Genomic DNA, 14,329 nt, shown 5'->3' with positions numbered 1-14,329 from the left:
CGAACCTGCGTTTGAAACCTCTCTTAGTAGGCCTAAAACCCTTTTTTGAAATCCCAACATTGTCTTGAGACCCACTTTGAAACATTACCACCTGCTAATAACGCAAAACTACTACTATGACTACTACGCTGACCATGCTAACGAGGCTAAAGCTAATTGGACAAACAATGACGCAAACAAACACGGCTGCAAACGATGGCGGCGGCGCTTCTGCGCGCGTACTCACGGTGACGGGCGTGATGGTGACTCTGGTGAGCATCTGTTTGATGAGCCGGTAACGCTCGTAGAGAGGCTTGACCACCAGACGCTCCTCGCGGGTCACCTGCCGCCACACGTGAAGAGGACCCGTTTTAGCGTACGCGCCAGGCGACTCGCCCGGCAAGTGTGCATGTGAACTGACCGGTCGCCCGTGCAGGCCATCGTAGTGCAGCAGGTTCTTCTGGAGGACGGTCTTCTCGCAGGACAGTTGTTCTTTTGTCATTTTCTGCGGCCAGCGGCAAAGAACGCCGTCAACGTCATCCGACGCTACGCTACGCTAAGGCTAACGGGCGCCTCACCTTGATGTCGTCGGGCCAGCCGTCCTCCGGCCGCTTGCCCGTCACGCGTCTCTGGATGAGCTCCATGGTCTCCTCGCGGGTGGGGTGCGGCGCCGCCGTCTGCTCCAGCGTGGAGCCGAAGCTCTTGGGCAGCGTGTTGCTGCGAGGGCGAGTCTGAGGGCCCAGCTCGCTCTCGGCGCGCTGTTTGGCGTCTGCGCCGCAAACACAGCACAAGACCATGTGGGGGACGTTCCGAGGCAAACCGCCACTGAGCTCAAGTTGACGGCAACAACGCGTGGACATGTCAATGTCAACGTGTCAGACGCGCATGCAGCACGCAACATGGACACACACACGCGCGTGACTCTGTAACATTGAAAGTTGGCGGATGGCTTGAAACACTGACCCAGACTTCAATCCCTACCATGAAACTCAAAATCAAGCCGTGCTTGAAACTAGGGATGTTCCGATCAGGTTTTATGACACCGATACCGGTCATGCATGAGTGACATCGGCCGATACAGATTCCGATCACATGGAATATCTGTATATTTTTCCATTTATTTATGGTGACTGCTATTCTGCAATATTATCTGAAAAAACACAGCCATATTATTGGCGTAATTTTTACAAAAATCTATATGTATTTTCAAAACCGTTGGTGGCACAATACAACATTTACTCAGTCACAAAGATAACTGAAAAACTTTAATTTACCAGCTTTTAGTAACACAGTTTTTAACAGATCAAAATAATCAGCAGTCTCAAAAGACTTAATTCTGCAAAAGTCAAATAAATAACATGCAAACTATTCAGTGAGTTCCTAAATTGAAACGACTCATTAACTTTGTCTTGTGCATAGACAAACTATCTAGTGCATTTGTCAAGGAGAAAAAAGTCACTGTTAATCTTTTTGTGAATTCTAAAATGACATAGTGGGTCTGTTGCCCACAAGTGACCTACAATGCATGTGGCAATAATGCCACTTATACTGCGCTGTGTCCGCCTTGACTTTATTCAATGCAGTGAGCCCCGTAAACTCACCATAGTCTCCCAATTGCTTATTCTTCAAATGTGGGAGTAAGTTGGTTGTGTTGAAACTTTTGGCCATGCTCCCGGAATATTCGGGAATATTCGATCAGAGCCTTTTATTGCCGATCAAAACATCCGGGCACCCGCAGCGGAGGCGCGGCTGCGTTGGGTAGCCTTTCTGCCGGCGCGTTTCAATTGGAGTCAATGTAGCTCGCGCGCGCAGGGTGGCACAAGTGATGCTTTTGGACAGAGAGACGTCGTCGCGCATTAAACAAATCAACTTTTTTGCCATTTTGTCTCGCGGCAGCCAAGCATGAGCTGCGGGTGATCGGATGTTTTCATCGGCAATAAAAGGCTTTGATCGAATATTAAATTTTAAATTCCAGCCCTCATCTAACCCATTTAGGTTGGGAGCGCATAAACCGCGTTTCTACCACTAGATCTGGGAGCGCTGTTGCGTCTTTCTACCTTTTGCACCCGGGAAAGCGTCTACTGTATGTCATTTAACCGATTCTCGTAGCCAATGAAATGCATCAGAATATTCACGTGACGGTGTCGTGAGCCGTCGGAGGTTGTGCCGGAATTTTTTCGAGCAGCGATGGCGGATGCAGACGATCACGAGAGCTCTGATGTAAGTAACAGCAGTCATAGAGATGAGATGACGCGCTTTTGTGGACTTGGAACCAGTGGAACATGATATATGGCTAAAATGTTTGTAGGTAATTACCACTCGATTTTTTAGAAATAAAAATAATACTTCTCTTGCACTGACACTTTATTTTTACATTTTTGATTGAAACAGCAAAGATGAATTAACTGTGAGAAAGCCACATCTGCTACCGGGGCTGAGATATTAATTATTTTGTGGGTTATTGAATTTCTGGGAAAACTTCAGATTCTAGAGGGTGATTATAAAGTCACCCTTTGGTTTTAGGGCGATGTTTCGCCAGGTGCTTTAGGCCTTAACGGGTTGTTACAACACACATCCCGATTTGAAACCACAATTGAAAATCAAAATCCGGCTGTGAAACCCTAAATTGGAACCCTGCCTTGAAAGAATACTTTGGGAGCCTAAACCCAGGATTGAAACCCTCATTTGAAAATATGGACGAATGTGTGTAAAAGAAATCACTGCCGTGTTAAAAACAGCCTCAACAGCTTGACTGGCATCACACATATGACGCACAGTCACGCATGCGCACAACCGCGCACACACACCACCCCACACACACACACACACAGCACATGAAGGAAGCGGGATGCTCTCACAGTGCCACCTGACAGTGGAGGCGTCTACTTACGGGCACGGCTGCTACTTACTGAGGTGACACGGGCCCGAGTGGGGGGCGAGTGCGCAATGTGAGGGGGGCGTGGGGGCGGGCGGCGCGGGGTGGCGCCTGTGTGAGTGGAGCACAGCCTGGTGCCTCAACGTGCTCCTGGGAAAAAGGTGGTGCTGGCGTCCTGGCTCGGCCGGGGGGGGGGAGGGGGCGAGAGAGGGAGGAAAGCGGACAGCGGGTTCTCAGGTTATTCACAAGACAAATGCGGGGGGCCTCCGCCGGTGAGGGAGCGGTCGCCTCGCCGAGGGATACCACGGGATCGGGCGCCGCGTCGGGTGCGATCACATCCACGGTACAAATTCACGTGCGGGACAATTTTATGTGTTTGCAATTTCACAGACGTCCCACTGGAGGGTGGATGTGTGAGAGCCACTGGTTAGTGCTGCATTCATGCAGTGTGTCTGCGAGTGCGTTTGTGTGTGTGCGTGTGTGTGTGTGTGCGCGTGTGCGGCCATGGCACAAAACACTCACTGCTCATACGATACACACACATCCATCCATTTGAGGCGTGTCTACCTTTGATCTGCCGCCGGATCTTGGTGAGGTCGGTCATCCACTTGAGGACTTTGGTGTTGGCTGCCTTGTCGCCGTGAGAAGGCTGCACACACACCGGGCGACAGCAAAATGAAAATCAAATCAAGAGCACGCAGGCTTTGTTAGGCTTTACGCTTCCGCATCGATAGTTGTGGAAGAAATTCACTCATCCACTGCCGTGGACGTTCATGTTCCTCAAGCGTCGCCTGCCCCCGATGTGCAATATGCGGCATTTTTTCGTCCACAATGTTTTTCGTCAAGGTATCGGATTTCGTGTATGGTGCGCTACAAAATGATAATAAAGTTTTAAGGGGGCCCATTCAAATGAGCTTCGTTTTTTTTTTTTTGTGGTTAATGTTATGAGTGATATATAACAAAGGCACGTTGATTATTATTTATATTGATTTTTAAAATTTCTATTATTCATCTACTTCCAAAGTGACTTTTTTGTTTAATGCGAGTTAAAAAGAAGACATGCCTGAGAATTAAATGTTAAAATTAAGGAGACAAAATAAAATGTTCATCTAATAACCCGTATGAGTGACTGGATACTCATGCGATGACAAAAGGGTTCAGGGGAGCACAGGACTGAAGGTTGACAACCAGGGGCGGAGCCAGAGCGTGGCCAATGGGGTGGGCATGGAAAAATCAGGGTGGGGCGGGATATTTCTCTCACTGAGCACAATCCTCCTGTTGACAACTACTGAAGTAGGCTATGCCTGGAGCCGACAACAAAGGTCGGGAAAATCTCGAAAACCTTTTTTTTTTTTTTTTTTTTTTTTTAGAAAGAAGAGTCGACTATTTCTTTTGGTAGTTTCAGTGGTTCTTGTCAAAGAGCAATATTCTGCAGATCTTTGTGACTGCTTTGTGAAAATGTTCACCAACTGTGGCAATATGGCAAAAACTCTGTTTTGAAAACCGCTGGCAGTGAATGAGTCAAACTGTACAAACATCAAAATTGTTGTTGTGTACAAACATCTTCGTACTTGATTTTGAATGGAACTAAGTCAATAGACCTTATTTCGTGTTGTCGTTGAGTTGTTGTGCGTACAACTATTGACGGAAAACAGGAATGTTACAGGAAAATTCCCCCGCTAGGGGATAACGACTCAAAAAACACAATGCCCCGCAAAACAGGTGCTAATGACCCTGTTAAGATGTCTGTGTTTGAATTGTTTTTTCATTTCAACAAATACAACCTCCTAATGCTGCAAATTCAACAAATTCATGACTATTTTCACTTTTTCACAACCCATAAAATGTCTTGGAAAACTGCAGTGCATAATCATTTGGAACTGTGAATCTGAACACAAACTGTTGTCATTGTGAGGTTTGTTGAAAAACATTCAAATTATTCTCAAAAGCTGATGATTTGGAACTGATGCTGAGATCCATTTGCACAAACCATTTATAAAAATCAGACAGCATCATTTACATGATAATTGGGAGGGTGGAGTATATGCTTAGCATTTTGTGCTCTCTCTTGTACCTTGTAGTTCTTCTCCTTCTCAAACTGCTCCTCAAACTGTTTGATCTTCTTCTTGAGGTGTTGAAGCTTCTTGGTGAGTTGGTGCGTCACTGAGTCGCCTCCTCTCAGCGCCTCCTTGGAGCCGAACGACGCTCGCCTCGGCCTGAAGAGGACGGAACCAGGTCAAGAGAGTGCCAAGAGCAATGGTGGCAAGTGTAGAAAAAAGAAAATTGCTACTATCAACAAAGGGGTTGGAACAGTTCACAAAATCCACAGATCGGTTCATATCTTGGTTTTGGGCTCAGGGTTGTCGGTTCAACCGACCAATCGTATAGATTTTTCAAAAAACATGAAATTGACCAATTTGTGACTTATGAGGTTTCGGCCCGACGCTAGTGAAATTCAAGTACTGGGTGGAATGTAGCGCACTGGAATGGAGTGAGTAAGTAGCATTTCTTAAAACTATTCTGACAACTTACAATGTATCCAAAATTTTACTTCATTGTAACAGTGTAATTGGAGCTCATTACAACTAGCAATGGACAAATGAAGCTTCATGAGCACTTGTGATCATTTTTGAGTCCTCTGAATGGCACTCTTGGTTCAAAGATAGCCCCTTTCCCTTTCCTTTAAACAAGGAGCATCATCTAGAGGAGTAAAAAATTGAAAAAAAAAAAAAAAAACAACAACATAATTTTCCCACCACTACTTAAAACCCACTTCTGGTGCCTAACTCTGAGTTATCAAAATGGTATAGTACACAAGTCTGTACTTTTTACTCACTTCATTAAAGAACCGTATTTCACCTGTGCGCTTTGGTGGGCGAGGTGGCGTCGGCGTCCTGCTGCAGGAAGCGCTGCGCGCCATGCACGCCGAAGTCCAGGAAGCGGCGCGCCAGGAGGTGCGGGTGCGAGCGGGAGGATGAGGGCGAGGCGTCCTCCCGCCCGCCCTCGCCACCGCCCTCGGCCGCGTCGTCCTCCTCCAGGGGCAGCAGGGGGAGGGGAACCATACGGCCCGCCAGCGGGGACAGCTGGGCCTCGCCGCTCTCGTTGTCGTCCTGCCACGACTTGAAGGCCGGAACCGGATCTGCAGAGGGACGCAAGTGGAGGACAGGTCTTACAAACAACACGGGAGGCTGTGATATGTGTCAGGGCGGGCACAGAGAGGAAAATCTGCCATTGGAAGAAGAAACGGGAAGAACCAGGACAACCAATGTGCCACAGAAGCCCTTTCACGATGTTCCCAGAGGACAACAGGTTGGGGGGGGGGGGGGGTAATGAAGTGTGTCGGTGGGTTGGGTGGGGTCTGACATGTACAACCACTCACCTTGGCCTTCTTTCTGCAGGTGCATACATGAGAAATCTATGGGAGGGAGGTGGAGATGATGATGATGATGGTGAGGAGGAGGAGGAGGACGAGGTGGTGCTGTTTGAATGGAAGGCAGAGGAGAGGAAAAGGAGGTGAAGACGAGCGGTGAGCTCCATCGGTCGGCAACATTTGGTTAATGCAAAAGCACGCTCTGCTATTCCACTACAAGCCTGCTGGAAGAGCAGGTCGCTGGCCTGCTTAACACTATATGTTGCACTATCAACATATAGTATTATCTTCAGTGAAAAGTGCCTTTCTTTCAAAAATAAAAACGTTTCTAAATGACCCCAAACCTTTGAACAATTGTGCTTATTGCAAACAACTACTTCTCCAGAGACATGAATGGGAATACCACTACTCTGTTCCGGCACAAAAAAAAAAAAAATTGAACTGTTTATTAGGTCTTTAAAGGCTCAAAGCAAGCCAAAGACTCAAAACATTCAGTGCTAAGGATGAGCTAGGTTACGTTTCTTGATTGGAATTTTTATATGAGGCTGCTGCTCTTCGCAGTGTTAAACTACAAATTCTTTTTGAAAATGTTATCTTTATGTTACAAACAACCAAATACATCAGAGCAAATATGTCACTGCAGTCGGAATTCCTTTTAAATTGCAAGCGCTTCAGGAGTGATAATGAGTCAATTCACCAGCAGAGGGTAGCAGTTGCACCATTTTAGATACAGAATCCCCTCTGTATACAGTCGGGGGACTCAATAGACTTTTACTTAGAAAATCTGAAGCATACATTTAAACAGAGAAGGCATATGCATCTATATCAGAGGATACCGTTTGATAGCAGAAATATGTGCTTTTCATAAATGAAAAAAGTACAACAACGAACTTGGAAATATAACGAGGATGACTAGGTTGTCGCAACAACAGCCACTAATGGCTGATGGGGCCTACAGGTGACTTGGCGTCACTTCCAGCGCTTGTGCATCACCACACAGATTATTATTTGGAAATCAAAAGTCATTCCAAAATGTTTTTTTTTAGCTGCTTTATACTGTAGAATGAAACACGGTCTTAACTTACACAACTGCCGTTCGCATTTCTCTGCATCATTTTGAGAATTTACCACCCTGCTTTTTCCTGCACCCCTATGTGACCTTTACTGGAATCTTCCATCACGCCGCTGTTTGCTAGCTACTGCGCCACTAACATGTCATGTCGCCTTAGCAGGGGTGTCAAACTCCAGTACTCGGGGGCCGCCCTCCTGCATGTCTTAGAGGTTTCCTAATGCAACACACCTGATTCAAACGATCGGGATCAGGCCCCTGCAGAACTTGCTAATGAGCGGATCATTTAAATTAGGTGCGTTGCAGGCAGGGAGAGACGGAAAACAGGCTGCATAGGGGCTCTTGAGGACCGGGATTGGGCACCCCTGCCTTAGAGGGTGAAGGCCGTTTGGACAACATCTTGTGGCGTTACAGTAAGCACAAATTGGTGAGCTTTTTTTTGTGCAAATAGCTTTTATGTTGTACTGTAAAAAATTGCAAATGGCGGACAGGCAGGGATTCACTGCACAAGGACGACGCTGTGTCACATTTTGTTTCGTCACGCACCATCCCATTGGTGGTCGGGGAAGAGCTGGATATGGGGAGCATGGCTACTGCTTGACGTTTGGCTGGTGTTGGCATTCTGGTCACACGAAGAGTCCTGCAAAGTGAGAACGAGAGAGGGTGTGCGTTACTTTACGTTTTACGCTGTTAAATAAAGTTACTTGTGTTACATAATGCGTTCAACAACTTTTTATGTTACACAGTGCTACGTGTTACACTGGATTACATTTCTAGCATCACGTGTGGGATGTCTCCTGTGTTACATTCCGCATGTTATTTTACATTGTGTGCGCTATGACTTGTGGTTTGCATGTAATGCACTTTGCTACATGTGCTGCGTTATGTGCGTTACTTCATCTGTTACACAATGTTATGGTGTGTGTGGTTAGGTCATGTGTTACACACTATGAGTGCTATGACTCACACTTTTTGTTACATGCTTTATTATTTGTTTTACACAATGTGGTGCATTTACCATGTTGTGTCTTAGATTACATGTGTTACACTAAGATACATGTTTCGTTACCTGTTACACTAGGTATGTCATGACTTGGCTCAATGGCCATGACAAAAACAGGAGGAGTCCGTTTTTCAAAGTAATCTAACTAATTCACTTTGTATTGTGACACGTGCGAGTTAACTTACGCAATTTATGACGTCACCAGGCTGATTGTCCGCACTGAAAGCACATCACAAACATGGTCACGTCAAAATATTTTCCAAAGTCAGAGTCTTTTGGGGGGAGCATTTTAGTACTGATGTAATTTTTACATCAAACCTTACAACAGACCTTTTATATAAGTGCCAATGTTAAACTCATCCGGAACATACTCCGCGGGCTTACGACACCGTGACGTGTATATTCTGATGCATTTCATTTGTAAGAGACCGAGAATTAAATAAATAGAAAATGGCGTATACGCTCTCCCGACTTTAAGGGTAGAAAGACGCAACAGCGCTCCCGGCTCTAGTGGTAGAAACACGGTTGTGCGCTCCCGGCCTTAATGGGTTCAAGTATTTGCTGGAAACTAATGATGCTTATTAAAAAGCAACTGCTTGCTGGTGCGATATGTTGCAATGTTCTTGCTTGCACAGTGGAGGGAAGAGAGGAATTTGCCCTGGTAATGATTTGCCAGTTCAACAAACAGCTAATAGTGGTTTGTACTCATAGTGTTAGCACACTTAACACTTTAAAAATAAAGAAGAAAAAAAGTGCACTTTAGACATGTTTTTGTATAGATGTTGATTAGTGTTAAATAGTGATCCAAAGTTAATATGTGGAGATACGCCATTTTGATTTGATTGCCTCAATTTTTTTTGAATGTTAACATTCTAAATATAACAAAGTATACCAGGGCTACACAAGCCATAATGCAATTTACTACTTTATAAAAAAACCCAAGACATTTAATTCATACTAAACACAATTGAGCTACCAGGTTGGTATGGCCCTCAGCAACCATTTCAGTTTTGCCGCAAGGCAGCTTTGCTCAACTCTGACTTGTAATATGAGACCGTGTGACACTGCTGGCTGATTTAGCACAGTTCTCTAAGGGCAGCGGTCCAATGCCCAATCTTTTTTGCACCACAGACCGCATTCAAGTAATGATGTCGAAGCCGCGTTGCAATGAGACGGGGATGACCGTCCCTTTGGCGGTGTCCCCATGTTCGGCTGCCGCCGCCACCGCTTCAGTCCAGCATCCCTCACTGTGAGAGCCAGCAACGTTAAGCCAGCCACCATAACTGTTGTTCATACTATGCCACGTGCCACAATGCCAACTTTAAAATAAAAGCCTCGCAAGTAATAACTAGCATGGAAATCGATGCCTTTGTAGTCGTTTATTCTGAAGTTATACCCGGAAAGCAATTGTTGTGGCTGCTAACTTGACTTGGACTTTTCGATTGTGGGCAGATATGAGTTGCAATCACAGACTGCAGTCTGTCTGTGGCAGCAATACGCTTGGAACGCAAATGCGCACTGAGGCAATTGAATCCCATGCACACATGGCTAATTTCAGTACGCACGCACAACTGCGCACCCCTGTACATAAAACATTATTAGAAGCTGTCTGACAGACACAAGAGTGTGAACTTGTCACATGATTTTGAATGTTGGATCTAAATTGCGTTATCGGAATCACATGCTCTCTTCTTGGTGGAGGTACTAACCACCATGTCCAAATGATCATAGCAGCCATAAAGCGTCGCTAAACCATGCAGAGCGGTAGGAAGGGAAGAATGATGACAAAAGCGGCTATTTGTTTACTTGCTAAGGCCGGCAGTCTGTAGCCAAGCAATTTGTAAGCGTGGTTGATGTGGTGAACCACCAGAGGAAGCCTTTAGTGCTTCCGGCATGCGAGAGACGCTTTCCAAACCGAACCGAAAGCAGCAATGAACTTCTACCTGGCGGCGCCGATGTTGTTCTCGGCATCTCGGTCGGCATCCAGCTCCATTCCCGAGCCCTCCTCCAGGGGCCCCAGTGCATCCTGGGAGCAACAAGTAGCAGAAGCCATTAACAGTATGTGACATCAATGCAAATCAAGCCTTCAGAGACTTCTTCTACTCTCACCTGCATGTCTTTCTGGTCTACATTTTTCTGGAGCTCATCATGGCAACCAGCAGGCTGCGCTGTGTCACTGAAAGAAGGTGAAAGAGGGTTGAGGGGATAAGAAGAACCTGTCACACAAAGCTTGGTGTGTCAAGTCGTGTTGGGCTCTCACCCTTGTTGGCTGTCAAAGTTGCAGAGGTCCTGGTCAATGGAGGACTTGAGATCAAAGAAATGCTGCTCCACCGCTGCCCTGATGGTTCGTTCGATGATCCTGAAGACACACGACACATGGTCAATGCAAGTCTATTCACACAACTACAGAGTGATGTTATGGGGGTTAGAGGCACTTGTTTTACACGTTGCGGAACGTGTCCTGCTACGCAATATGTTTCGCAAGTTATGTTACATGCGTGTAAAAAGACCCGCACGTTTTACACGGTTAAGACGTGTAGTGTTACAGGTGTTAGTATGTGTGCTGCTACGTGTTAACATACATTCCATTCCGTCTGTTCCATAATGTGTGCTGACTTCTAACATTGTGTATTAAGATATGGTTACTAGGGGTGCAACGATACACAATATTTACAGTTCGGCTTGATTTGATACTTTAGTGTCACATTTCAGTACTTTTTACATACAAAAATTGTTTTTTTTTAATTGCAAAATGTTCAGTCATTTAAAAAAAAAACATTTTAAACTTAGGACAAAGTGTTAACAGCAAATTCTGAACCACTACAAATCCTGCCTCCATGGCCATTTTCAGACAGAAAAAGAAACACACTGAGGCTCAGAAATATAAACAAACAAGGTACACAACAAAAGTGAAAGATGAGAAAAGCCCATAGCAGAGTAGCCATGTTATCATACGGTATGTATGATGAAGTGGGGACTGCCACAAGGGACGCTTATGGGGAACGTGAGAGTCCATAGTGGGTTGGCTGTGTTTGCCCTAAGATCTTCATAATAGCTAATAGCTAAGCTACGACCCGGGCTTAGCCAGCAATGATGTCATCAGCAGCCTAATGCTACGTTCAGACCAAATGTGGGGTGTGCACTTCTGGCGGAGGGATTCCATATATAGTCAATGTAGTTTGCGCGGTCGGGCTCGGATGCGAGCGGGGCGGCGTGGATGATGCGTTTGGAGCAGTGGAAAACCGGGGCCGTGCACCGAATATCACGGCCGTCAATCGGCTTCGGTGAGATACTACACGTCAAAGACAGAATTATATCCAGGTCGTTTTTGAGTCGAGATTCTACAACCTTGAGTTTGTTTGCTTCTTACCAGCTGTTGAATTGTATCAAGGTAGCAAGAGTGTTTAGCATTAGCCAAAGTAATTATCACAACCACAGGCTACAGGCTAAAAAAAAAAAAAATCTAATTCTTAACTTTCTCTAACTGTTGAAATGTCTTTAAAGCATCTTTATTGAACAATTTTCCAGATTTGCATAATGTTGATTTTTTTATTTTTATAATAAATATTTGACAATATTTTTATTATAATTATATTTATATACATCTTTGTTATAAAATTCTAACAAAAAGTAAAGGGATCACCCAGAGTTGTCAGCATGTCTTCAAAGTTAAATGAAAACTTAAACAACTGCTCCCTATAGTTGTCTACAGTAGATGAAGTCCTACAAAATTTCCAAATGACAGAAATGTTAAACGTTCACATATCGTTGTTTTGATTTCAACACAGTTTTAAATCGATTTAATATCGGCCATCAGATTTTTAAAAAAGGCTGATGCGGATATTTGTCCAAACGCCAAATATCAATCTATCCTTAATACGTACATCACAGTAATACTGTATACTACAATTTGCCATAAGCGGGGCTCGACGGGTCTTCCCCAACTAATTATGAGGGACCCAGGCCGGGCTTCTATGCTTCTCCGCTCCCTCGCTATCCCACGTCTGTATACTGTACATTGAGGATCATTGCGTTTTCCTACTCAGTGCACAATTCAGCACTTTACATTTTGAAACAGCGGGGCAACTCTATGAACGTTAGTCAACGGTGAGCCAACGGCGTGTGCACAACAAAAAACGCCGCGTCTGCCACTGGCGTGTTGTCAAACACATAGGGTAGCTTATCGCAACTATCCAGCAAATATTTTTGCTCCTTTTGAACCAGTTTGAGCAATTTGACCCATGATTTTTGTTTTTGAAATCTGGAACAAGTATGGGGCATATCAAGTAGGTCTGGAGCTGGTCAAACACGTTGCGGCTCTCGAACCATCATTGACCAAACAAAGTAAAAAAGCGTATTGTTCATGCAGTGCGCATCCATCCGTGACCACTACATTGAACGTTTCGATACAGATACAGATACACGTATTGTTGCACCCCTAATTGCATGTGTACATGTGATACACTATGTTATGTGATGCAATGTGTTAGTTAAATCTGTAACATTGTTACATTCGTTGCACACAGCGCATACTCAATGTTTTGACCAAGTTCATAAAATGAATGTCAAAGACCTTCAGTACGTGTTTCTGGTAATGGCCAAAATGTATTTTAGGGTCAGTGATTAGTGTCTCCTCTTGCGTGACTTCTTGACGCTACAGGAGCCAAGTCAGACTGTAAAAGGCAACAACGCTCATCCGAGACATCTTTTTCAGACACTTGATCCTTAAGATCTACTGAGATTTTGGTGTGCTTTCTTTGGCTTTCTCATTTATTTTAGCTTAGAGCGCCAGCAGAGGCTTGGTACACGTGATGGGAACATGGTGTTGTAATATTGTGCATGCAGCGGTCTGCAACCTACCATCTAAAGTCTACTGACATCATCAAAACTGAACATGACCACGCGATGTGCAGGCTGACAGTCAAGCAGTTCTTATTTTTTTCCACCAATTTTGTGGTTTGTGACGCTATTGCTTCTGACCCAACACTTCACATCACACCTCATTAACTCGCTTCTGTCGCACCTTTGACCATCCTCTACCTCATCATAGAAATCACATTCGAATACAGATGTTTCATATGATGGTGAGCAAAATGACAACGTGGTTTGATTGCGATATTGCTCAAAGAAATGTGGCTGGATTCACTATTAGGAGGGGCCCAAGTCAAAACATTGGCTACACTTACTACTCAGAGCCAAAGCAATAATTCTAATAAATAATGGATATTACAAAACAATACAAACAAAAAAGAAACAAAATAATTTGAAAAAAACAAACAAACAAACAAACAATTAAAATAAAACAGTATTAGCAAAATAAGACAAAAATACCCCAGAACACTGGGGAAATAATATTAGAAAAAACATATATTCTAACAAGCTAATTTAAAACAATAGATAGAAAATAAAAATATATATATTTAAAAAACCTATGAAAGCAAGTTAGAAACGTACAAAATAAATATTTGCACAAATATTAAAAAAAAAAAATTAGCAAACAATGCAAAATATTAAGGACAATACTACCATACTACAAAAAAAGCAAATTACTGTACACAAAAATACAAAACTACATGAATCAGACCCAAAATATGAAAACATGAAATGAAACGCGAATGAAAATTACAAAAATCTGAGAAAAATGAAGAAATAAGCTCCACATCACGCCTGTGCTGCCTTCCACCATGTTTTATTACACCATAGCTATCTGTGTACCTTTATTAAACCGTGTATGAGAGTGCGGGTGTGAGTGCACGCATACTCACTCTGCAGAGTCAGCAGGCAGCATGGGCACAGGGGAGAGATGAGAGCTGCAGAGAGAAGAAAAAGACGAGGCGCTTAGAACATCCTGTTCTCCTGGACTGCCATTACAGACATGGAATGACCTTGGCGAGCAAGTGCGTATGTGGGAGTCAAAACAGGAAACACAATAAGGACGACTACAAGGATGCTCACAAAGGCCATCGAGGCGACGTACACGAAATTGGCGGCGCCACTTTAGGAGGCACATTGTTATTTAGTCTACCGTATTGC

At 44.3% G+C, this 14,329-nt stretch overlaps 1 protein-coding gene across 4 annotated transcripts in view; it reads right to left on the bottom strand.

Moving 5' to 3' along the window:
* Positions 1-14,329, bottom strand: part of fam13b (family with sequence similarity 13 member B) — a 71,784-nt gene that overhangs the window by 2,942 nt on the left and 54,513 nt on the right. For 2 of the 4 annotated variants that reach the window (XM_086023231.1, XM_086023230.1), the window contains 14 exons: positions 14,062-14,106; positions 10,557-10,655; positions 10,406-10,472; positions 10,240-10,322; positions 8,482-8,515; positions 7,840-7,933; positions 6,234-6,332; positions 5,714-5,993; positions 4,929-5,070; positions 3,422-3,503; positions 2,889-3,029; positions 558-748; positions 401-484; positions 227-322 (listed from right to left, as the gene is read on the bottom strand). In XM_086023231.1, coding sequence (XP_085879357.1) covers positions 227-322; positions 401-484; positions 558-748; positions 2,889-3,029; positions 3,422-3,503; positions 4,929-5,070; positions 5,714-5,993; positions 6,234-6,332; positions 7,840-7,933; positions 8,482-8,515; positions 10,240-10,322; positions 10,406-10,472; positions 10,557-10,655; positions 14,062-14,106 — 1,537 coding nt within the window. The remainder of the gene's footprint in view (positions 1-226; positions 323-400; positions 485-557; positions 749-2,888; positions 3,030-3,421; positions 3,504-4,928; positions 5,071-5,713; positions 5,994-6,233; positions 6,333-7,839; positions 7,934-8,481; positions 8,516-10,239; positions 10,323-10,405; positions 10,473-10,556; positions 10,656-14,061; positions 14,107-14,329) is intronic. The other 2 variants (XM_086023233.1, XM_086023232.1) reach the window with 2 other exon arrangements.

This window comes from Filicampus tigris, chromosome 2, assembly GCF_054856515.1.
Source record: "Filicampus tigris isolate MCC_2025a chromosome 2, RoL_Ftig_1.0, whole genome shotgun sequence".
NCBI lineage: Eukaryota > Metazoa > Chordata > Actinopteri > Syngnathiformes > Syngnathidae > Filicampus > Filicampus tigris.
This window is presented reverse-complemented; position numbering and strand designations above follow the sequence as displayed.